Source organism: Melanerpes formicivorus, unplaced genomic scaffold (assembly GCF_026170545.1).
Source record: "Melanerpes formicivorus ecotype bairdi unplaced genomic scaffold, bMelFor1.0.p_v2 SCAF_158, whole genome shotgun sequence".
Classification (NCBI taxonomy): Eukaryota; Metazoa; Chordata; class Aves; order Piciformes; family Picidae; genus Melanerpes; species Melanerpes formicivorus.
The window spans coordinates 665,491-686,622 of NW_027142510.1; the positions used below are offsets into that span (position 1 = coordinate 665,491).

General features: G+C 69.8%; 4 protein-coding genes across 14 annotated transcripts; all 4 read left to right on the forward strand.

Moving 5' to 3' along the window:
- Positions 1–238: 238 nt before the first annotated feature.
- On the forward strand, positions 239–11,293 carry SHC1 (SHC adaptor protein 1). Of its 5 annotated transcripts, none has more exons than XM_068168804.1 (14): positions 244–346; positions 2,344–2,424; positions 6,166–6,327; positions 6,408–6,478; positions 6,777–6,840; positions 7,076–7,195; positions 7,589–7,642; positions 7,735–7,786; positions 7,997–8,123; positions 8,248–8,416; positions 8,592–8,652; positions 8,761–8,925; positions 9,501–9,763; positions 10,340–11,293. In XM_068168804.1, exons 2-14 carry the CDS (start codon positions 2,413–2,415, stop codon positions 10,466–10,468), a joined length of 1,449 nt encoding a protein of 482 aa, XP_068024905.1. In that variant the 5' UTR covers positions 244–346; positions 2,344–2,412; the 3' UTR covers positions 10,469–11,293. The 5 variants fall into 5 exon arrangements, with proteins under 5 accessions (XP_068024906.1, XP_068024905.1, XP_068024904.1 ...); XM_068168803.1 differs by having other exon boundaries at positions 245–346; positions 8,758–8,925; XM_068168805.1 differs by lacking the exon at positions 2,344–2,424 and having other exon boundaries at positions 239–346; positions 8,758–8,925.
- Positions 11,294–11,384: 91 nt separating this feature from the next.
- On the forward strand, positions 11,385–14,252 carry PYGO2 (pygopus family PHD finger 2). 3 transcript variants are annotated; one of them, XM_068168807.1, is made up of 3 exons: positions 11,385–11,967; positions 12,073–13,178; positions 13,220–14,252. In XM_068168807.1, the coding sequence occupies exons 1-2, from the start codon at positions 11,707–11,709 to the stop codon at positions 13,150–13,152; spliced, it is 1,341 nt and encodes a 446-aa protein (XP_068024908.1). In that variant the 5' UTR covers positions 11,385–11,706; the 3' UTR covers positions 13,153–13,178; positions 13,220–14,252. The 3 variants fall into 3 exon arrangements, with proteins under 3 accessions (XP_068024908.1, XP_068024909.1, XP_068024907.1); XM_068168808.1 differs by having other exon boundaries at positions 11,385–11,830; positions 11,918–11,967; positions 12,073–14,252; XM_068168806.1 differs by having other exon boundaries at positions 12,073–14,252.
- Positions 14,253–14,396: 144 nt separating this feature from the next.
- PBXIP1 (PBX homeobox interacting protein 1) lies at positions 14,397–17,909 on the forward strand. Of its 4 annotated transcripts, none has more exons than XM_068168797.1 (11): positions 14,398–14,508; positions 15,034–15,113; positions 15,220–15,322; positions 15,404–15,450; positions 15,527–15,659; positions 15,753–15,968; positions 16,060–16,083; positions 16,173–16,246; positions 16,317–16,466; positions 16,559–17,553; positions 17,643–17,909. In XM_068168797.1, exons 2-11 carry the CDS (start codon positions 15,054–15,056, stop codon positions 17,698–17,700), a joined length of 1,860 nt encoding a protein of 619 aa, XP_068024898.1. In that variant the 5' UTR covers positions 14,398–14,508; positions 15,034–15,053; the 3' UTR covers positions 17,701–17,909. The 4 variants fall into 4 exon arrangements, with proteins under 4 accessions (XP_068024900.1, XP_068024898.1, XP_068024897.1 ...); XM_068168796.1 differs by having other exon boundaries at positions 14,399–14,508; positions 15,732–15,968; XM_068168798.1 differs by having other exon boundaries at positions 14,400–14,508; positions 15,732–15,968; positions 16,341–16,466.
- Positions 17,910–18,455: 546 nt separating this feature from the next.
- PMVK (phosphomevalonate kinase) lies at positions 18,456–20,557 on the forward strand. 2 transcript variants are annotated; one of them, XM_068168817.1, is made up of 5 exons: positions 18,456–18,562; positions 18,941–19,004; positions 19,396–19,548; positions 19,658–19,787; positions 20,281–20,557. In XM_068168817.1, the coding sequence occupies exons 1-5, from the start codon at positions 18,480–18,482 to the stop codon at positions 20,415–20,417; spliced, it is 567 nt and encodes a 188-aa protein (XP_068024918.1). In that variant the 5' UTR covers positions 18,456–18,479; the 3' UTR covers positions 20,418–20,557. The 2 variants fall into 2 exon arrangements, with proteins under 2 accessions (XP_068024918.1, XP_068024919.1); XM_068168818.1 differs by having other exon boundaries at positions 20,251–20,337.
- The last annotated feature ends 575 nt before the right edge of the window (positions 20,558–21,132 follow it).

Below are 21,132 nucleotides of genomic sequence, written 5' to 3' on the forward strand. Positions count from 1 at the left end.
GCCGTTGGTGCCCCCCTGCAGCCCGCCCCCCCCCCCCCCCCCCCACGGCCCTTTCAAACGCCGCCGCCCCGCTCTCCCATTGGTCCGCGCGGAGCAGCGGGCCGCGCGTCGCGGGGCGGAGCGAGAATCCATTGGCCGGCGCCCGCGCGGCGGGGCAAGGCCGTGGCGCTGTTTCCCCGCGGGTCGCGCGCGGGTCGCTGTAGGCCCGCCCTGTCACGTGACGGGGGGCGCGGTGAGGCCGCGCTGGAGGGCGTAGGCCGGAAGTGAGTGGCTGGCGGCCGGGGGGGGGGCGGACGCCGCGGCCGCCGGGACCGCAGGAGAGCGGCGCGAGACCGATGGTGCCCCGGTGAGCGCGCGGGCCGGCCCGGGGCGGGGGGGCCGCGCCCGGGGGGGGGGCCGCATTGGGGTTCAGCGCGGCCCGGGCAGCCCCCGCGGGAGCGGCTGCGCTGTGCGAGGCCCCCGGCGGCTGCGCAGGCCCCAGGCTCCCGGGGCGGGCCGAGGCCCCGCGGTGCTGCGCCGTGACCCGGAGAGGCGCTGCCGCCGGGGCCGGATCCTCCCCGTGCGCCGGTGGAGCATCGCCACTAATGCGCGAAGCGAGCTTGGCGGGGCGGGGGGCTGCCGCAGCCGCCCCCCGAGCGGCCGGTTCCGGTTCCCGCTGTCTCTGTGTTCCCGCCGCGGGTTCGGGGCTCCGTGAGACCGGCTGGCCCGGTCGGAGGCGGTGCGGGGCTGTGCCGGCCGCTTGACTGTCTGCGGGTGTCGGGGTGGCTCCGGCGCTTTGGGCCTCCCCGGCGTGGCGGCCGCGGAGTGTAGCCGGGGCTCGCCGCGCTGCGGCTCGCGTTGCCCGGCGCCGGGCAGTCCGCACCGTGTGCCGCTGTGGCAGGAGGAAGGGAGGCTTCAGGGTGCTGTCGGGGGCCTGAGGAGGGCTCCCACATCCCGGACGTGCAGGGGCTGGGCGCTGGCTGGGTCTGGGGCAGGGCTCGGTCTGCACGGTGCCTGGGTGCAGCCTCCAGCCCTGCCTGGCTTCGAGCCTCCGGAGAGAGGCAGGAGGCAAATGCCCTGAGAGGAGCAGGCTGCTGCGGTCAGGGTGGGTGTTCCCCTTGCAGGGTGTCGTGGCTGTCTGTCTGTCTGTCTGCCTGTCACAGGTGGTCCGTGCTTCTCCAGCTGAGTTTCTTGGGTGAGTTGCCCACACACTCCCTGCTGCGCTGGGGAGACTCAGGACAGAGCTGCCAAGGAAGTGTGACCTGGGCCCTGCCCAGGGGGTGCTGCAGCAGCCTGTGGGCAAAGGTCAGCGCTCAGCAGCAGTCCCTGGGGACGCTCTGGCCTTGGCTTCTTCCAGAGAGGGCAAAGATGCTGTCTCTCCCCAGCTGAGCTGGGCCTGAGGAGTCAGCCACAGCCCTCTGGTGGGGCAGTGGCATGGCTGGAAGCTGTGCAGGGCAACATTTCCTCCTTGGCAGGGATGCAGCTGGGCCCCAGAGGGGCTTTAGTGAGGCTGAGCACCCCAGGTCGGGGTGCTGGTTCTCCTTGAGTGCTACCAGCCTCAGTCACTGGAGTCCAGAGAGCCTCCTCCTTGCCTTTGCTTGGCAGCAAGTGACCTGAGAGGTGCTGCCAGGCCCTGTGCTGCTGTGCTTGCCAGGCTGAGCCCTCCTTATCTCTCTGCCCCATGAGCTAATCATGTTAGCTCCTGCCTGAGCTCTGGCACAGCTTTCCTAGGCCCAGATAAGGGCACAATTGCTGCAAGGAATAAATCATGGTTGCTGCCTGCCTGGCCTGGCCTTGGCTGGGAGGTGGGGGTGGGAGGGCAGTGGCTGCAGAGCTGTGCTCCTGTTTCAGTTGCCTTGTTTTCCTCTTGCAGGGCTTCCTGCCCTTCCTGGCTTCCTTCTTGCAGCCTCTTTCCATGACTCCTGGGGAGGAGGGGGCTGCAGCCCTGAGGCCTCTGCTTGTCCCTTTGCAGCAGGGTGCCAGGGGGTGCCAGCTGGCTCTGCCTCCCTGGGCCTCTTCCACTCTCCCCTGCTGCACTTGGTCTCTGGGCAGCGGCTCTGAGGCTGGGGGCAGGCGCCGGCTCCGACGCTCCTCGTGGGGCACAGACTCGCTTGGGGCCCCCCCAGCTCTGCTGGAGTGGGCAAGGTGTGAGCAGGGCCGGGCTCAGCCTCCTGCCCTGCCGCATCCCAGCTCCGTCCCTCCCGGGATGGGAAGCAGGAAGCTTCCCTGCCCTGGCAACGCGTCGTGGGGGCTGCCACCAGGCCTGTGGAGGAGCGAAGGGCTGCCTCTTGGTGCCGGGGCCGCTGCCCTGGCAGCAGCGGGGGACGGCGCTGCCCTAACTCCCTGTTTGTCCCCGAACCGCAGGTCGGAGCCAGACGAGAGGGGCTGTGTCCTTCTGTTCCCTGCCTGGGGCCTGCCCTGCCCTCTGCAGCGATGGAGTACGTGGTAAGGACTTCGGTGGAGGGCTAGGTGGCTTCGGTGGTGGATCCTGCCTCCCCTCCCTCCCCAGTGAGGGCCCCAAAGCCTCCTCCTCAGGTCTCTTGCCGGCATCTCCCAGCCCTCCTGTGCGCCGCAGGAGCACCTCAGCGCCTGGCGATGCTGTTAGGGCATCTGGGGGAGGGGGGAAACAAACCCCCTCCCCACCTCTTGGCTAGGTTTTGAGTGGTTTCCTTTGCTGCCTCTCAGCCTCAAGAGGGTTGGGAATGGCTGCACCAGGGGGCAGCAGGGGGGGTCCCCAGCCCCCCCGGCGCCTACGTGCGGCAGCGGCCGGCTCGGGGCTGCCTGCTCCTCGCCTGTGACTCCTTGCCAAAACCACCGGCGTGTTCCAGGTCTCTGACTCAGCTCCCAGTTTGTGTTTCCTGGGAGGATGTTGGGAGCTGGCCTGGTAGCCAGGCCTCCCCTCCAGCCTCCCCTCTCTGGCTCTTCTGCCTCGCCTCGGGCGCCGCTCACCGAGTGCCGGCCCCAGGCGCCCAAAAGCAGCCCCGCGGCCGCGCCGGCGAGGATCTGGCTGAGCCGGTGCCTCGCCTCGCTGCCAGGGCGTGAGGAGTGGCAGGGCTGGGCCCTGTCCCCCCAGCTCCCATGGGGTGGTGCTGGCTTGCTCTGGGGGCAGGAGCTCGCTGCCAGCCTGCCTGGCAAAGGGGCAGGGGCAGGGCTGCTGCACGGGGCTCAGGGGCTGCCTGCTGGGGCAGGGCAGCTCTGCCCACGCCTTGGTTTTGCCTTCTGCACTCTGAGCCTGCTGGGAAGGGGTGGGGGGGTGGGGTGGCTCTGATGCCCTGGGGTGGGTTTTGGGGCTTGGGGGGGTCGGAGGGGGCAGCTGTGGCACCTAAGCCTCTGAGGTCTGGGAGCAGCTCTAGGTCTTGTCGCCGGCTGGTGGCCCCGGGAGGGGGCTGATAACATCAGGAATGATTCCATCTGCTAAAAGCAGAGGCCTGGCTGAGCAGGGGGCTCCTGGGGCGTGCCAGCCCCTCGGTGCATGCCAGGCACCGGGCTGGGTTGACAGCCGGGGCCGGCGGGGAGGGGCCCGAGGAGCCCCTGCTGCCCCATTTCCCCCTGCTCTCAGCCCGGCAGGAACTGTTAGGGCTCATTGAGCCTGTGCTGGGAGACCCCAGCTCCACCTGCGCCAGCGACCGAACCCCTTGTGGGCAAAGCCACAGCCCTGGGCGCGTTGGACGCCGCCCAGCCGGGTTCCCACCCCCACCCCCCGGCGGCTCTGGCCCCCTCGGACCGGGCTGGCGGCTTCCTGGCTCCCTGGCCCCTGGCTTCCTGCTTTTCTTTAGAGCCGCGGCGCTGCCGGCCAGGGGAAGGTCACCACCAAGTGGCCGAGGGGCCCTCGGTGGGGACGAGCGCTCCGCGGGACGGCTGGCACCGGCTCCCTGCGCCCGCGGGATCACCGCCGGCTGTGGCTGAGGTGGGGCCTGGCGCTCGGGGAGGTGGCAGGAGCGGCCGGGGCGATGCCCTGGTGCCAGGCTGAGGTGGGTGATGGACCCCCTGTCGTCAGCTGCAGCCCCCCCCCGTGCCGCGCAGGAGGCTGTTTCCTGCTCCCTCCTGGCTTCTGTGCCTCCGTCCCCATGGCTGTGTGCCAGGGTTGGGGAAGCAGGGCAGGGAGCCACCAGTGCCTGGCAGTGGGTCCAGGCAGGGAGAGCCCTTCCCTTGGGCTCGATTTTACCCGGGTTTGGTTCGGTGCTTGGCTTTGTGGAGCGCCCTGTGGCCCGGGAGGAACCTCCTGGGCAGCTCAGAGGGGTTGAGCACCGCAGGGCTGCCTGAAATCCCTGCCTCAGCCCACGGGACCTGGAAGGGAGAAGAGCTCCTGCCCCCTGCCAGGGAGTCTGGTGAGGAAGAGGGTTTGGAGAACGGTGTGGGCAGGCCAGCCCAAGGTGCCACCGGCGTGCCAGCGTGCTGAGGATGAGGGAACAGGGAGTGACCCCCCCCGACACCTCCTCCTTGCAGGTGGGGGCTCTGCCCGGCTCCCCGCAGTGAAGGGGCCGCGGTTTGCCCCCCGGCGTGCTCTCGCTGCTCGCTGCCGCTCTGGCTCCGCCTGTGACCTTGATTTTTCTGCTCCAGATAGGAGCTGGGTCCCCACCCCTCGCCCCTCCTGCGCTGCGCTCCAGCCCTCGCAGCCCCTGCCCCGCCGCCCGTGAGTCAGCACGGCCCTGCCGCTCGGCTGCAGCCCCTTCTGCTGCTGCTGCTGCATCTCCCGGGAGCAGCCGATGAGCTGCGAGCCCCTTCTCTTCCCCCCGGGGTGGAGGAAATAGCAGCAATTAGCCGCAGCCGCCTCTCCTGCCAGCCCCCCGCCATGGCCGGGGGTCCCTGCTGAGCCCTCGCCTCGCCCGGCGGACAACCCACCTGTATCCTGCTCCGAGCATCCTCCTCCTCCTCTTCCTCCCGCCAGCCCTCCGAGCCAGATCCGCGCCCAGAGCCTGGCGCTGGAAGCAATTGCATGTCCCTGCATCCCGGTGGCATCCCCCCCCGCCCCGGCTTCGGGCACCGCTCCTCCCGGCGGAGCCCCGGGAGCCAACGGCGGCTGCCCGCTGCCGGCACGTGGGCTGCGTGGCGCTGGGCACCACAGAAAGGACCTTGTTCGCTCCTGGCCGGGGCTGGGAGCGGGGCTGGGCTGGGCTTGGATCTGCTCTGTGCCTGCCTTGTCTGACGCCGTTAAAATATTCATGCTTCTGGTTTCCTCTTAACGGCCGGAGCGGGCGGCGCGGGGCCGGGACCGGCGCGGGCGGCGGGGACGGACCCGGCGCTGGGGCAGAGGGAGCTGGAGCTGCCTGAAGACGATAGGATTTGTTGCTGGCCCGGTGCAGGAGCGCTGGGGGGGGGGGGTTGAGGACCTCCGGGCTCGGGCGTTTGAGTGCGCTGAGCCCCGCTGCCGGTTGCCGGTGGCTTCCCCAGGGCGTCGCCGCGGCCCCGTTTCCTCCCCGCCGCGGCGGGAGCGCGGGGGTCACTCCGCATCTGGCCGGATCCGCGCATCCTTGCTGACGCCTGTGGCTATCGATCGGCTTGCAACGGGCAGGGAGCTCCAGCCGGGCAGCCCCCGCGCCCCGGACCTGCTGCCTCGGTGCCCCGGTGCCAGCTCTGCCGGGCAGCCATGCCAGGCTGGCACGGAGCTAACCCCCCGCGCGGTTGAGGCTTCTGCTGGGGGGCAGCTTCCCGGCGGCTGCAGGGGGCTCGGACTTTCCATGGGCCCCCCGTGAGACCCAGCCGGCTGCCTGCGCTCCCCCCCCACACCCCCTGCTGCTGCCTGGGACGGGGCCAGCCCTGGCCCCCTGGCCCCTGCCGGGCATGGATCTGCTGCAGAAGAGCAAATACAGCCACCTGCGGAACGAGTCTGTGTCCTCGCTGGAGGAGGCCGTGGGGGGCCTGGGGGTCTTGGCCTCGCCGGTGGAATCCCTGGCAGGCACTCGGTCTCTGCCTGCTTCCCTCTCCTCCTCCTCCTCTCTCTGCCCCGCGACGTCTCTCGGGGAGCTCTCTCCCGAGTCGGAGGACAGCCCCACCACCCTCTGCTCCTTCTTCCCCAAGATGGCCAACCTGAAGCTCTCCAACCCTGCCAACCTGCTCAGCCTGCGAGGCTCTTCGGCCGGCGGCAGCCCCGGGGAGCCCGGCTCCAGCGGGCCGGCGGCGGCGACAGCAGGGGGAGCTGCTGCTGGAGGCTCGGCCTCAGCGGGACCTGTCCCTGTCTGTCCCCAGGATATGAACAAGCTGAGCTGCGGGAAGAAGACGCGGGTGGAAGGCGGCCAGCTGGGGGGGGACGAATGGACCAGGCACGGCAGCTTCGTCAATAAGCCCACCCGCGGCTGGCTGCACCCCGATGATAAGGTCATGGGCCCCGGGGTCTCCTACCATGTCCGGGTGAGTGCTGGGAACTGGGAGGGGCGTGTGGGGAAGGCTCACATGCCAGGCTGACCCTGCCCTCTCTCCCCCTCCCCCAGTACATGGGCTGCGTGGAAGTCCTCCAGTCCATGAGGGCTCTGGATTTCAACACCAGGACACAGGTCACCAGGTGAGTGCTGCTTCTCCCCTGGGAGGGGAGGGGGAGGATGGAGGTCTGAGCCCCTTGCAAGCCCCAGGGAGGGGCTTTGGGTGGGCCCCAGGCTGCTTGCATTCCCATCAGGCTTCAGTAGCAGCTAACAGCAGCTCTGCTCCCACCTCGAAGAACCCCCAGGCAGTGCTGCTCCTGGGCTCATTTGCCACTCTCTGTCCTTTCTCTTCTCATTCTGGGGGTCCTCAGCCCCGTGGCTTGGGATTCACAGGGGAATGGGGAGGGCAGGAGCCTCTGACATCCTCTGTGCTCCCTGCAGGGAGGCCATTGGGCTGGTGTGTGAGGCTGTGCCCGGTGCCAAGGGAGCTGTGCGAAGGAGGAAGGTGAGGCTGGGCTGGGTAGCTGCTGGGGGGAGCATCCTTGGCCATCTGGGCACCCAGCTGAGGGGCAGACCCCAGCTGGCTGTGCCCCTGCAGGGCATCCTGGGGCCCTGCTCTCCCATGCCAGCAGAGCTGGGGAGGTGCCAGTCTCTGCTGGAGGGGGGCAGCCCTGTCCCTGCTGTAGCTGGGCTGTGCCCGGCCTGGGGAGCTCCTTCCCCATGCTGCTGTTTGTCCCCAGCCCTGTGGCCGCTCCCTGAACTCCATCCTGGGCAAGAGCAACCTGAAGTTTGCTGGCATGCCAATCACCCTGACCATCTCCACCAGCAGCCTCAACCTCATGGCTTCTGACTGCATGCAGGTGAGATGAGCAGGAGTCCCCCAGCCCAAGGGGCAGTGGATGTCCTCAACCTCCCTAAGGGATCTCTGGGTGGGCTGCATGACCTGCTGAGCGCTGCCCCTAGCTCCCTAGGGGTGCAGAGATGGGAGCAGCACCCCAGATGATTTGCAGGATTGGGCCTGGAGACTCTCAGCCCCAAGTCCTCTGGCCACAGGCACAGGCCTCCTGGTGCTGCCCCTGCTCCCAGTGTCCCTCTTGGTGTCCCAACCCTTTTCCTGCTGCCCTGTGGCTCATAACCAGAGCTCCAGAGGCTCCTAATTCCCCATGCTTGGGAGGAGACTGGCAGGCAGGTGGTGCCAGCTCTGGCTGGGCACAGAGGAGCTGCTGCCTGCATGCCACAACACTCTCTTGCAGATCATTGCCAACCACCACATGCAGTCCATTTCCTTTGCTTCTGGGGGAGACCCGGTGAGTACCCAGGGGCCCTGCCCACCCCTGCCTGAGCCCAGAGTCTGGGGCTCCCCAGCAGCTCCATCTCACCCCTGCTGTCTTGCCCACAGGACACAGCTGAGTATGTTGCCTACGTTGCCAAAGACCCTGTCAACCAGAGAGGTGAGGCTGCTGCCAGAGCCTGCAGTGCCACAGCGCCATGAGCTGGCTGTCGGGGCACAGCTCAGGGTGGCACTGGGTGCCCTGCCAGGGGAAGGGAGACATCAGGTCCCCTGTAAGGCAGCTCTGGGGTGCAGAGGGCAGGCTGGAGGGGTGGAGAGTTTCATGCTGGGGTTCCACAAGCCTCTTCCCACACCCCCATTCCCTCCCCAGCCTGCCATATCCTGGAGTGCCCTGAGGGCCTGGCACAGGATGTGATCAGCACCATCGGGCAGGCCTTCGAGCTGAGGTTCAAGCAGTACCTGAAGAACCCCCCAAAGCTGGTGACCCCCCACGACAGGTGAGGGCAGGGCTGTGGGGGGAGGGGGAGGGAAGTGTCTGGGGGGGAGTGGTCTGGGGGTGGGGCCGGATGTGGCCCCGGCTGCTGCTGCCACCGCTGCTCATCCCTGCTGCGCCCCTCCCAGGATGGCAGGCTTCGACGGCTCTGCCTGGGACGAGGAAGAGGAGGAACCAGCCCCAGACCATCAGTATTACAATGACTTCCCTGGCAAGGAGCCTCCCATCGGGGGGGTGGTGGACATGAGGCTGCGGGAGGGAGCTGCCCAGACCCCAAATCACTTGGGGGCCACTCTGGTAAGGCTCTGACCACATCCTCCTGTGGCCAGGGAGACGGAGGGGGCCCAGGCTGGGCTCTGGGCTGCATGCTCAGGGCTTTGGCCGCCACAAGAGCCACGGCAGGCGCGTCCCTGGCAGCTGGAGGGGCGGTGGGGGGAGCACAGTGGGGTTCAGCAGCCTCCTCTGCCCGCAGCCTGTCGGCCAGTCGAGCCCTGGGGACTACGAGGCCCGGAAGCAGCACCCTGCACCCCAAGGTAAGCCAGCGGGGCACGGCCAGGCCCCGTCTGCTTGGCTGGGTGGCAGCAGCGGGCACTGGGGCAGGCTGGAGCTGTGCTGGTGAGCATCTCGCCCTTGGTTAGCAGGGAGAGAGAAGTACCCAGCTGCAGGGGGCACCCCTGGGCGCACGGAGCTGTTCGATGACCCCTCCTACGTCAACGTGCAGAACGTGGACAAGGCTCGGCTGGTGTCGGCCGCGGGCAGCCCTGCCACCCCCAACGGCAGCACCCAGAGGGACCTCTTCGACATGAGTGAGTGCCACAGGGCCCACAGCCTGGCCTGGGGGGCTGCAGGCTCACAGGAGGGTTGGAAGGGAGCTCTGGAGAGCCTCGAGTCCAGCCCCCACCCCTGCCAGAGCAGCAGCACAGAGCCCAGCGCAGGGCCCCCAGGAGCACATCCAGAGGGGGGACTGAAAGTCTCCACAGAGGGTGGTTGGGAGCGGTGCCCACAGCCAGTTGGTGTCACAGGATCAGCACAGGAGGTGAGGGACTGGAAGGGAGCTCTGGAGATCCTTGAGTCCAACCCCCACCCCTGCCAGAGCAGCAGCACAGAGCCCAGCACAGGTCCCACAGAGCACAGAACCCTGAGGGGGGTGGGAAGTCTCCAGAGAAGGAGGCTCCACAACCTCTGTGGGCAGCCTGCCCCAGGGCTCTGGGAGCCTCACACTGAAGAAGTTCCTCCTCATGCTGAGCTTCCAACCATTGCCCCTTGGCCTGTCCTGGGGTGGCAGTGAGCAGAGCCTGTCCCTGCCCCCCAGCCCTCAGATACTTCTCCCCTCTCAGCCTTGCCCAGCCAGGGTCAATCTCATTCCCCCTCACCCCGGCAGAGCCCTTCGAAGATGCCCTGCGTGTGCCCCCGTCCGTGCCCCTGGGGCTGCCTCCCACCCAGGTGTTGGCCTCCATGGAGGAGCAGCTGAGGAGGGAGCCCTGGTACCACGGGAAGATGAGCCGCAAGGAGGCCGAGAAGCTGCTGAAGGTGAACGGAGACTTCCTGGTGCGGGAGAGCACCACCACCCCCGGCCAGTACGTCCTGACCGGCCTGCAGGGGGGGCAGCCCAAGCACCTGCTGCTGGTGGACCCCGAGGGAGTGGTGAGTGCATGGAAGCAGAGCTCTGGGCCCGGGCAAGGTGGCCCCGCAGGCCGCACAGTGCCACCGGGGCGCTGGGCTGTAGCATCGCTCCGGGCAGCAGCTCTGGGTTGGTCTGGGGCGGGGGGGAGCTGGTGGGGGGAGGGCTGTGAGGTGCTCAGTGTGTGGAGCCCTGGTGCCTTTTGGCTGGGCAGCCAAGGAGGGGAGGAGGCAGCCCCATGGGGCACAGGCAGGGCATCTTCAAAGGGCTCTGTGGAGAGAGGGGTGTGAGGGGAATGCAACCCACCCTGGCTGGAGAAAAGACTGGGGGAGGGGATTTAATAATGGGGGTCAAGGGGGAGGGGGCAGGGCCAGGCTCTGCTCAGCTGCACCCCTGGGGACAGGCCAAGGGGCAGTGGATATGAACTCCAGCCCAGGAGGTTCCACCTCCCCATGAGGAGGAACTTCCTCAGCGTGAGGCTCAGAGAGCCCTGGAGCAGGCTGCCCGAGAGAGGTTGTGGAGTCTCCTTCGCTGGAGCCCTTCCAGCCCCCTCTGGATGTGTTCCCCCTGAGTGCCCCTTCCCTGCCCCCCTGCCCCAGGTCCGGACCAAAGACCACCGCTTCGAGAGCGTCAGCCACCTCATCAGCTACCACATGGACAATCACCTGCCCATCATCTCGGCTGGCAGCGAGATGTGCCTGCAGCAGCCGGTGGAGAGGAGACTCTGAGTGCCCAGGGGGCTCTGCTGCCCGGCCCCCACCCCCACCCGCGGGCCCTGCTCCCCCCCCAGGGAGCCTTTGGACTCTTGGCTGGGCGCTCGGCTCGGGACTGAGCGAGGACTTGGCTGGGGGTGGGGCCTGTGCCCCCCTGCCACGTGGAGCTGGTGGCCCCGCAGCAGGGTCTGAGCTGCCTGCAGCGCTGGGGGGGGGCTCCTCCTGCCAAAGCCCCTGTGCCCCCCCCTGCTCCCCACGCCAGCTCCAGCCTTTGCACAGCAGCTCATCTCCTACCAAAACCGGCCCCGGGGCTGGTGGAGCCGAGCCCCCCCGAGCTGGGGGCCAGCCCAGCCTCGCCCCCTGCCCACAGGCTGGGGTGGGGGGGCTGCGGTGGGGGGGGGGGCTCTGCTCCCCCAAGCACAAGGCCCGGCTGGCCCCACACCGACTGTACCCAATCACTTTATGTGTTAACTCTGTGCCTTGACCCCGCAGGTCCCACACTCTTATGCAATTTTGGGGGGCCGGGGGCAGAGCCCCCCCCGTGCTCCCAGCCCTCACCGTGCCCCTTCCTTCCCGGGACGTGCTCCACCGCATCCCCCCCTCCTTGCCCACCGCCCCCGGGGTTCCGGCTGGGTAGGGCCGGCTCCAGTAGCCCCCGGGGGGGCGTGGGGGAGCAGCGGCAGGACCCTCCCCCCACCTCTCCTGCCCCCCCTCCCCCCGCATGCACGGTGTTACTGCCCCCAAGCCAAAGCGCAGCCCTGCCCCGCACAGCCCCGGGTCCCCCCGGGCCCCGCTATACCAAAGGAAGCGGCGGTTGGTATTAAAGTTGGTATTTCTCTAGGCCCTGGCTGGTGTGAGGGACAGAGGGGGTCGGGACGGGACCCACCGGGCACACGGCTCCCCCCCGCCCCGGGCCAGCGAGGCCCCTTCTATCGCCGGATGGTTCCTTCCACCCCCCACTCCCCCCTCCGGGCCGCTCTCATGGTGCGCTCCGCGTCCTCCTTCCCCCCTCCCCGCCCTGGCTTCGCTTCGTTCCGTTTCCACCCCCGGGGCCTCGCCCATGGTTCGCCCCAGATGCCCTCCCCCCGCCTTGCGCTCCGCTTGGTCTATTCCGAGCTTCCCCCTCTCCTCCCCCCCGCTAAGCCCCGCAGTGATTGGCCCCGCGCGGCCTCGGCTTCCGGTTCCGGCCCAGCGGAGGAGCGGCGGCGGCGGCGGGGCTGTGGCTATGGCGCCGCGGTGGCTGTGAGCAGGCTATGGCGGCCCCGCACACCGAGAAGCTGGAGGGAGGCGTCCCGGCCCCGCCGCCCCCGCCGGGGCCCCCGCACCCCGCGGGAAGCGCCGCCACCGGCGGGCCCGGCCGAAAGCAGGGGAAGGCAGGTGAGCGGGGGCGGCCGCGCCGGTGGGAGCGGGGAAGGGGGACGCAGACACCGACCCCGGCTGACGCGGCCCCGCTTGTCCCCGCAGGGCTGCAGATGAAGAGCCCCGAGAAGAAGCGGCGCAAATCCAACACGCAGGTAGGGCCGGGCTTGGGGGGCGGCGGCGGGGGCGGGGGCGGGGGCGACACCGGGGCTGGGTTCCGGGAGGGAGCCGCAGCCTTGACCGCCGCCTTCTCCCCGCAGGGTCCTGCCTACTCGCACCTCTCGGAGTTCGCGCCGCCGCCCACCCCCATGGTGGATCACCTGGTGGCCTCCAACCCTTTCGAAGATGACTTCGGGGCCCCCAAGGTGGGGGCGGCCCCTGCCCCCTTCCTGGGCAGCCCGGTGCCCTTCGGCGGCTTCCGCGTCCAGGGAGGGATGTCGCCGCAGGTACCCCCCGGGTACGGTGGGGGTCCGCAGCCCCTGCGGAGGCAGCCCCCTCCCTTCGCCCCCGGGCAGATGGGGCCGGCCTTCGGGATGCCTCCCCAGAACCCCAACTACGTCCAGCCCGGGGGCATGAGCTTCCCCGGGCAGCCCTTCAGCCAGCCCCTCGGACAGAACTTCAGCCCCCCCACGGGGCAGCTGATGCAGGGGCCGGTCGGGGGCTTCGGGCCCATGATTTCCCCGACCATGGGGCAGCCCCCGCGGGGAGACATGGGCCCCGGGCCGGCCCTCAACCCCCCCGGGGGGCCAGCGGTGGCTCAGCGCTTCAGCCAGCCCGGCAGCCTCTTCGGACAGTCGCCCATGCAGCGCCCGGGGCAGAGCATGCCCCCCCTGCCCCCCACCGCCAGCCCCTTCCCCGGGGCCGACCCCGGCTTCCCTGCCGGCGGCGAAGAAGGGGGCAAGAGCCTCAGCGCCCCCCCCAGCACCTTCGCCCAGGAGCAGCACTCGGGCTCCCCGGCCGCCGTCAACGGCGCCCAGCCCGGCTTCGCCCCCGGCGGCGCCAGCCGCGGCGCCGGCACCCCGGAGACCAACAGCCTGCCTCCGCCCGCCCCCGGCAAGGCGGCCGGCGGCTCCGGCCACCAACCCCCCCCGGGGCTGGTGTACCCCTGCGGCGCCTGCCGCAACGAGGTGAACGACGACCAGGACGCCATCCTCTGTGAGGCCTCCTGCCAGAAGTGGTTCCACCGGGAGTGCACCGGCATGACGGAGAACGCCTACGGGCTGCTGACCACCGAGGCCTCGGCCGTCTGGGCCTGCGACTTCTGCCTCAAGACCAAGGAGATCCAATCGGTCTACGTGCGGGAGGGCATGGGACAGCTGGTGGCTGCCAACGACGGCTGAGCTGCCCTCCCGCCGCCGTGTGCAGCCTCCCCCTCCCCGCCCCCTGCCCCCCGCCGCCGTGTACAGCCTCCCCCTCCCCGCCCCCTGCCTCCTGCGCCGACCTAGGACCAAACCTCCTTATTTTTGTTAGTTGTCAATCCTCCTCCTTCCCCTCCTCCCTCTCCCACTCTGCTGGATGGAGAGACAGTGCCAGCCGCCGGCTGCAAGTCTTGCGAGGGCACTGGCTGCAGCCCCTCCCCTGGGCATCGCCTGCAGCCCCTCCCTAGGCACCAGCTGCAGCCCCTCCCTAGGCACCAGCTGCAGCCCCTCCCCGGGCGTCGCCTGCAGCCCCTCCCCGGGCGTCGCCTGCAGCCCCTCCCCTGGGCGTCGCCTGCAGCCCCTCCCCAGGCGTCGGCTGCAGCCCCTCCCCGGGCGTCGCCTGCAGCCCTTCCCCTGGGCACCGGCTGCAGCCCCTCCCCGGGTGCCGGCTGCAGCCCCTCCCTGGGTGCCAGCTGCAGCCCCTCCCCTGGGCACTGCCTCCAGCCCCTCCCTGGGCACTGCCTCCAGCCCCTCCCTGGGTGCCAGCTGCAGCCCCTCCCTAGGCACCAGCTGCAGCCCCTCCCTGGGTGCCAGCTGCAGCCCCTCCCTGGGTGCCAGCTGCAGCCCCTCCCTGGGCACTGCCTGCAGCCCCTCCCTGGGTGCCGGCTGCAGCCCCTCCCTTGGGCACCTGGTGCCACTTGGACCTGCTGTGGGCTCTGGGCACCGGTGGGGGCCGTGCTGCTGCCAGCCCTTTGCTGTGGGGGAGGCTCCAGCCCTGCTGCAGTGACCCTCGGGGCGCCCTCCCCGGTGCCCCCCCGGCTCTGCCAGGTGGGGAGCAGAGCCGTGCAGGGGGTTCGGGGACGGTCCGGTGCCCCACGGCCATCCCTGAGCCCTCTGGAGCTCTGCAGCCGTCCCGGTGTGCCCCCTCCACGTGCTCGGGGTGGGCCCGGTGCTTCCCGTTCACCTGTCCCGGTGCTCGGGGTGCCCCCCGGTGGCTTCCCCTTTCCCTCCCCCTCTCGGCCCCAGTTTCTTCGATCGTTAATGGAAACTTTTGTACCGTGGCTATAAAGCTCTGAACCGTGCGTGCCGGTGTCTCGCTCGCTCCCGGCGGGGATGGGGAGGGGCGGGGGAACTGTCCGGTACCGGAGGGGGGCCCCACGCGCCCTGCGCTCGGAGCCATCCCATTGGCTCATCGCGGCCGCCGCCTGCTCCCATTGGCTCTTCGCGTCACGTGCCGGCCCCTTCCCCAGGGCGGTGACAGGCATCGGGGAAAAGTTACCGGAGAGACCGGAGAAAGTTACCGGCGGGATTGCTGCCAGCGCCCGGCAGCCGCACCAGGTACCTTCCGTTCCCCCTCGCGGCCCTGGGGACCGCCACGGCGCCGTTCGCGACCCCGGGCGGCACCGGGAGCGGAGCCAGGCCGGGGTTGCGCAGTAGGGCTGCAGGCGCGGCTGGAACGGACGTCGCCCGGTGCCGCGGCCTCAGGGAGGGAGGGAGGTTGTCCCCGGTGGGCCGATTGTGGGTCAACTGTGGGGCACCACGAGGGTAGCCCTAGATACCCCTCCTGGTCCCGCCGTCTTCCAGCGGGGTCTCGGTTTCCCCGTGTCGGGCCCCGCGTCCCACGACCACCTGCCGGGCGGCATCAGCGGCTAAAAATACCCTTCGGCGGCAGCTGGTGCCCGGGGACGGACACATGAGAGGAGGTTTGGTCGTCCCGGGGCCGCTCCCTGCAGCAGCCGGGGATCCGCAGCCGCGGGCAGGCTTTGGGGACCGGCCGTCGAGGGGACCGCGGCTCTCCCTGTCACATCCCGGGGGCACCGGGAGCTGGGTCACGGCGCTCCGCCCGTCCGTTTCTTTTCGCAGGTGGCTCTGGGGCCGGCCCCATGGCGGAGAAATCGGCGTCCCGGGACTCGGACAGCAGCTGGGTGCTGGCGGGCAGCGAGGTGAGGGGTAGGGGGAGGTGGGCAGCACCCCAGCGCCCGGCAGAGCAGGGCAGCAGCGGCTGGGGCCAGCGCTGCCACTTTACCGTATGGGTGCCGCTTCTCCCAGGGCCTGCAGGTCGACACGGTGGGTCCAGAGCTGGACTCAGCCTCCCACGGGGCTGAGGATGAGGAGCTGGAGAAGGAGGAAGGCACCGAGGACACCGACGCAGGCAGGCAGCAGCCATAGGGCTGGGGCAGGCCCGGTGCTCCCCTGTGCCATGGCTCACTGCTGCTCTCTGCCCTCTCCCCAGCTGCCAGCCCCGGCCTGACCGAGTGCCCCGAGGGCAGCGGGCAGGGGGTAAGCCTGGGAACCAGGGGCTGGGGTCCTGCTTGCACTGTGGGGACGTGTGACATCCCAGCACCTGTGCCCACAGGACCAGGACCCCAAGGCTGGGGCAGTGCCCACCCTGGATGGCTCCGTGGAGCCCTGCGTGCCCGATGGGGGGGAGCAGGAGGAGCCCCACGCTGAGGTTGAACCGAGCCCCTGCTCTGACACCCCCAAAGCTGGTGAGGCCCACGGAGGGCGCCAGCAGGAGGGGGACCATGCTGGCAGAGCTGGGGTGCAGACCCTCCCTGTAGGTCTTCCCCGTCCCTCCCCAGGGCCACCAACGGAGGAGGGAAGCTGCAGCAGCAGTGAGGATGACCTGGAGGGGCTGCGGCGGAGGCAGGGCCATGAGCCTCGTCCTGGGCCTCCCCTCCCCACACCTGCCCTGCACCGGGGGGCACCGGACACCGGTGATGTGGAAGGGCTCAGCATGAGCAAGTACCTGCTGGGTGCCTTGGCACTGGTGGCTGTGGGGCTGCTGATTGTCTCTGGTGAGTCCTGGGGCAAGCTTGGGGATCCAGGGCCAGGCCTGGCATCTTGGCACCCCCCACCCCCTGCAGCATCTTTTCCTCTTCTCCCCAGGTGGCATCTACGACCCAGTGGATGGTGAGTGAGGGGGAGTGCCCTGCCTGGGCACCGTGCCAGCCCTGTGGCAGTGCAGATGTTCAGCTGTGGTTGGATGTCCCCAACCTCAGGTCCCTTGGAGGCTGTGGTGAGCCGGGACGTGGTGATGGGAGAGCCGGAGTCACCCCTGCCTGCTGACAGCAACGTAAGGAGGGGTCTGCAGTGGGCTTCAGCCCCCAAGGGAAGGCAGCATCCCCAATCCCTCCCTCTCCCAGGACTCCCACCCTTCCCTTCCCCAGGACTCCCATCAGAACCCCCCCGTGTCGGACACCAGGGACCCCCAGAGCCTGCAGTCTGTGAGCTTGCTCCTGGACAAGCTGGCCAAGGAGAACCAGGAGATCCGCCTGATGCAGGCAGAGCTGCAGGTGGGTGAGGAAGCTGAGTGCTGCGCCCTGGCCCTGCTCTCCCCCTCCCACCTCACTCACAGTCCCCTCTCCCCCGCCTCCCCCTGCCCCAGGCCCACAAGGAAGAGCTTCAGGCCCTGCTGCAGAAGAGTGAGGGCGCAGCGGCAGCGGCCGGGGCGCAGCAGCAGAGCCTGGCCGCGGAGAACCAGCGGCTGCAGGCAGCTCTGGAGCGAGAGGCTGCTGCGCTCCGCGATGCCCGAGCCGAGCTGCAGCGCCTGCGGGCTGCGGGGGCGCTGGGCAGCCCCGGGGCCAGGCAACCGGCGGCGGAGCAGCCTCCCGGCGCGGGGGCCCCGTCCCGTGGCGAGGACGCGGCGCGGCGGGAAGGAGCCCGGCGGCACGGCTGGTTGGCTTCGGTGCAGCAGGAGCTGGCGAGTGTCCTGGAGCGGGCGCGGCGCCCCGGGGGGCTTGAGGGGCTCGTGGAGGAGCTGAGCGCCCTGGAGCAGCGCCTGGGCCAGGAGCTGGAGGCCGAACCCTTCGCCGGGTCCTGGAAGAAGCCGTTCAAAGCGGAGAAGAAGGAGAGCAAACGGTACAAGCGGCACGGTGCCGGCCCTCCGCCCCACGAGCGGGAGAAGAGGGAGCAAGGCAAACCCCACGGGCACGGGAAGGACTCCCGGCACCCCCGGGAGCATAAGCAGGGCAAATCCTGGGGGAAGGCATCCCACGGCCCTCCCCAGCGCGGCCCCCGAGAGCTGTTCAGCCAGTACCGGGCACCTCAGGGCTGCTCGGGGGTGGCCGACTGCGCCCGCAAAGAGGGCCGGGAGGTGCTGGGGGCTGCGCTGGAGCCGGTGCAGAAGGCGGAGTTCCTGCGGCTGCTGGAGGGCTTCATGGGGCGGCTGGGGTGGGGGAGACGCTTCGAGGGGCTGGCGGCGCGGCTGGACGGTGCCTTCGGGGCCGATGGCAGCTTCGCCCACGACCGCCTGCGCTTCGTTGACTTCGTGGATGATGTGGAGGAGCTGCTGGAGGAGGTGGCGCGGCAGGAGCGAGGCGACGAGGAGGCTGCCGACGACTTCGAGGAGTTCGTGCTGCGGCACTACGCGGGGGACGGCAGGTGAGCCAGGGCAGGCAGTGCCAGGGGCTCCTTGGGGGTGGGGGGAGCAAGTCCCAGCGCCCCGTCACGGTCCCCCCCTTCTCTTGCAGCACCTCCAGGAAGGAGTGGGACCGGAGAGCCCCGCGGCAGCACGGCACAAGGGGGTAGAGCCAAGGGGCAGAGCTGTAGTTTGCCAGGGCGGCTGCCCCACCACGGCCTTCATCCAGCACCCCCCAAGCAAGGGCTCCCCACGGCGGGGGGGGGGGGCGTTGAGGGCTGCTGTCACACCCCGGGGGCCCGGGTAGGGCCGGGTCCCCGACCAGATGCACTGAGTGATGTTGCACTGCCACCGTCTAATAAAGTCACCGCTGGGCTGAGCTGTGCCCTGTGTGAGGAGAAAGGGGGTCCTGGGGCGGGGGGCGGGGGGGAAACAGGCTGCTGGGGGGGGCGAAAGGGCTGTTGGGAGGGTGAAAGGTACATGGAGAAACAGAGGGCACTGGGGTCGGGGGGGGGAAGCAGGGGATGCTGGGGGGCAAATGGGAGGAGCAGGGGGAGGGGAGAGTAATGCAGGGGAGAACAGGGGATGGGGGGGGAAGAAGGAGGGCTAGGGATAAAGGGGGAGAGGGCTTGGGGGGAGTGGGCTACTGGGGGGGGTCACAGGTGCCGGAGGGGTCCGGGATGCCGCCGTATCCCCGACGGGGTTTGGGGGTTTCCTCCCCTCAGCGGCGCGCAGACTGTGCCGGCCCCAGGCTGCAGGGGGCGCTGCGCCGCGGGCGCCCCGCAGGAGGAGGGGGCGGAGTCAGTGGTTCTCGCTCCGCCCCACTCCGGGCCGTACCATTCCCAGGCTGCCGGGGGGGGGGGGGGAAGGGAGGTGCGGGGCGGGGCCGGGCTCCCCGCGCCATGGGCGGGGCCGAGGGTGGGGCCGAGGGGCGGGGCTGGGCGCCGGGATGGCGGCGCCGCGCGTGGTGCTGCTGCTGAGCGGGAAGCGGAAATCGGGGAAGGATTTCGTGGCCTCCGAGCTGCGGGGCCGGTACCGGCAGGGACAGGGCTGGCACCGGGAGGGGCGGGGACTGTATCAGGAGCGGGGCTGAGTCGGTACCGGGCGGGGCAGGGCCGGCATCGGGGGCGGGACCGGCTCCGGGAGGGGCGGGGCTGGGCGGAGCCGCTACCGGGAGGGACGAAGCCTGGTAACGGAGGGGGGTGGGGCTGGCATCGGGAGGGAGCGGCGTGGGTGCGAGGGCCGGGGCTGAGTCGGTACCAGGTGGGGCGGGGCTGGCGTAAGGGGTGGGACCAGCCCCGAGAGGGGCAAAGCCGGTAGCAGGGGGCGGGGGGGGCCGTGTCCTACCCAGTGCCAGTGCCGATGCCAGCGCCGATGCCAGCGCCAGTGCCAACGAGCCCTCTCCTGCAGGCTGGGCCCTGACCTGTGCACCATCCTCCGCCTCTCTGCGCCCCTCAAGGAGCAGTATGCCAAGGTACCCCGGCTGGACTACACCCTGCCAGGCCCTGCCACACCCTGCCACACTCTGCTGTGCCACCCTGCCCCACACCTTGCGATGCCAGGACGTGTGCCATCCCATGGTGTTCCGTGCCATGCTCTGCTGTGCAGAGCTGTGCCATCCTGCACTGTACTGTGCTGAGATGCGCCGTGCCACACCGTGACATCCTTCCCTGTGCCATCCCAAGCTTCCCAGTGCTGTGCCACACCACCTTGTGCCACGCCACACCGTGCCCTGCTGTGCCGTACCGCACCACACCTCGCCACGCTGAGCCGGGCTGTGCCGAACCGCTTCGTGCTGTGCCGAGCCGTGCTGTGCCCAAGCCCCCTTGGCAGGGGCTGTGCCCACTGATGCCTTCTGCCCACAGGAGCACGGCCTGGACTTCCAGCGCCTCCTGGATGCCAGCCCCTACAAGGAGCAGCACCGGCAGGATATGATCCGGTGGGGGGAGGAGAGGCGCAGCGCCGACCCCGGCGTCTTCTGCAGAGCAGCGGTGGAGGGGGCGGCACAGCCGGTGTGGGTGAGCGGTGCGGGGGGGTGGGGGGGGCGGGGGGAGCCAGGTGGGCACTGATGAAGCCCCCACCCCCCCCGGGGGGCGCAGGTGGTGATGGAGCCTCCTGGGGGCGCAGGTGGTGAGCGACGTTCGGCGCCCCTCGGACGTGGAGTGGTTCCGGGAGGCTTACAGCGCCGCGGTGCAGACCGTGCGGGTGGTGGCCAGCGAGGAGACGAGGAAGAGGAGGAACTGGGTCTTCGTGGCAGGTGAGGCAGCCAGCCCTGCTCCCCTGAGCGTGGCACTGAGCCTGGTGCTGAGCCTGGCACCCTAGCTGCAGGGCTGGCACGCACAGCTGTGCCCCTGGCACTGTGGCTGCTCCCCTGGTGTGGCTCTGCTGCCTCCACTGCCCTTACTGCAGGTTCTAGATCAAGGCCCCCCCAGCTCCAGAGGGCTTAGATCAAGCCCCCCCCCAGCTCCAGAGGGCTTAGATCAAGCCCCCCCCCAGCTCCAGAGGGCTTAGATCAAGCTCCCCCCAGCTCCAGTGGGGGTAAGGCTGAGGCTGGGGGGGGACACAGATGGATCCTGGGCCCCTGTGGCTGTGTCCCTGGTGTGGCTCTGCTGCCCTGGCTGCAGGAGCTGCAGGTTTTAGGTCAAGCTCCCCCTGGCTCTTGTGGGGGTGAGGCTGGGGGGGACACGACACGAATGGATCCTGGCCCCCCGCCCCCCCAGGGGCCTCACCTGGGCTCTGATGCTCCCCAGGGGTGGACGATGGTGAGTCCGAGTGTGGCCTGGACCAGGGAGTGGCCTTTGACTGGGTGATCACCAACGATGGGGACGGAGGGGCCCTGGAGGAGCAGCTGGGGGCACTGCTGCGGGCGGTGCGTGGCAGGCTGTAGCCTGTGCCACTCTGCTCAGCGTGGGGCACTGTGTGCCCTGCCCAGCCCTGTGGCATCCCCACCCCCTCCCCTTGTGCCTTGTGCCAGCCCTCCCTGCCTGGCCAATAAAGCTCTGTCAGGGAGCACCTCTGCCACCCTGCCTCGCTCTCATTTCCCTGGGTGGCACCGACACACGCGGCCAGGTGGCATGGGCAATGCCCTCCTGGCTGTGCCCCCCCCAGTCCCCAGCTTTGGGGAGGGAGAGGGTAGAGGGGCAGCTTAATTCCCTCTGCCTGGGCAGGGGGTCAGCAGCTGGGTGCTGCCTGCTCTGCTTCAGTAGACTTCCAGCAGCCAATTGCCTATGGCTTACCCACTTCCCTCTCCCACAACAGCTGGGCACATCTGGATGGGGGGGAGAAGTCATTGGGGGAGGGGCTGTGAGAAAGAAAGGATGCTGGGCTGGGGAGGGGGATGAAGGCATTTATCCCCCCCGCCCCCGACCCCATCACTGTGGGGGTACAGCATTGATCCCCCTCCTACCTTGGGGACAATCCCACCCCCCAGTTCCCCAGCCCACCCCCTCCAGTTGCCACCAGCAGTCTCCAGTTCCCCAGGGCTCTGCTGGGGTTTATGTAAGGGTGGGAGGCAGCCCCTGGAGGTGGGTCTGGGGGCTATAGAGGGCTGCCCAGGGTCCCCTCTATGGTGGCTCAATCCCCTCCATTGGTGGGGAGCTCGG

Coding starts and splice junctions, on each gene's coding strand:
- SHC1 (XM_068168801.1), top strand. CDS start 5,761: ATGGATCTGCTGCAGAAGAGCAAATACAGCCACCTGCGGAACGAGTCT. Junction 6,328..6,407: donor GGGTCTCCTACCATGTCCGG/GTGAGTGCTGGG, acceptor CCCCTCCCCCAG/TACATGGGCTGCGTGGAAGT. Junction 7,196..7,588: donor TGGCTTCTGACTGCATGCAG/GTGAGATGAGCA, acceptor ACTCTCTTGCAG/ATCATTGCCAACCACCACAT.
- PMVK (XM_068168817.1), top strand. CDS start 18,480: ATGGCGGCGCCGCGCGTGGTGCTGCTGCTGAGCGGGAAGCGGAAATCG. Junction 19,549..19,657: donor GGGCGGCACAGCCGGTGTGG/GTGAGCGGTGCG, acceptor CTGGGGGCGCAG/GTGGTGAGCGACGTTCGGCG. Junction 19,788..20,280: donor GAACTGGGTCTTCGTGGCAG/GTGAGGCAGCCA, acceptor GATGCTCCCCAG/GGGTGGACGATGGTGAGTCC.
- PBXIP1 (XM_068168796.1), top strand. CDS start 15,054: ATGGCGGAGAAATCGGCGTCCCGGGACTCGGACAGCAGCTGGGTGCTG. Junction 15,660..15,731: donor CTCTGACACCCCCAAAGCTG/GTGAGGCCCACG, acceptor CCCTCCCTGTAG/GTCTTCCCCGTCCCTCCCCA. Junction 16,467..16,558: donor TGATGCAGGCAGAGCTGCAG/GTGGGTGAGGAA, acceptor CCCCTGCCCCAG/GCCCACAAGGAAGAGCTTCA.
- PYGO2 (XM_068168806.1), top strand. CDS start 11,707: ATGGCGGCCCCGCACACCGAGAAGCTGGAGGGAGGCGTCCCGGCCCCG. Junction 11,968..12,072: donor GGCGCAAATCCAACACGCAG/GTAGGGCCGGGC, acceptor TTCTCCCCGCAG/GGTCCTGCCTACTCGCACCT.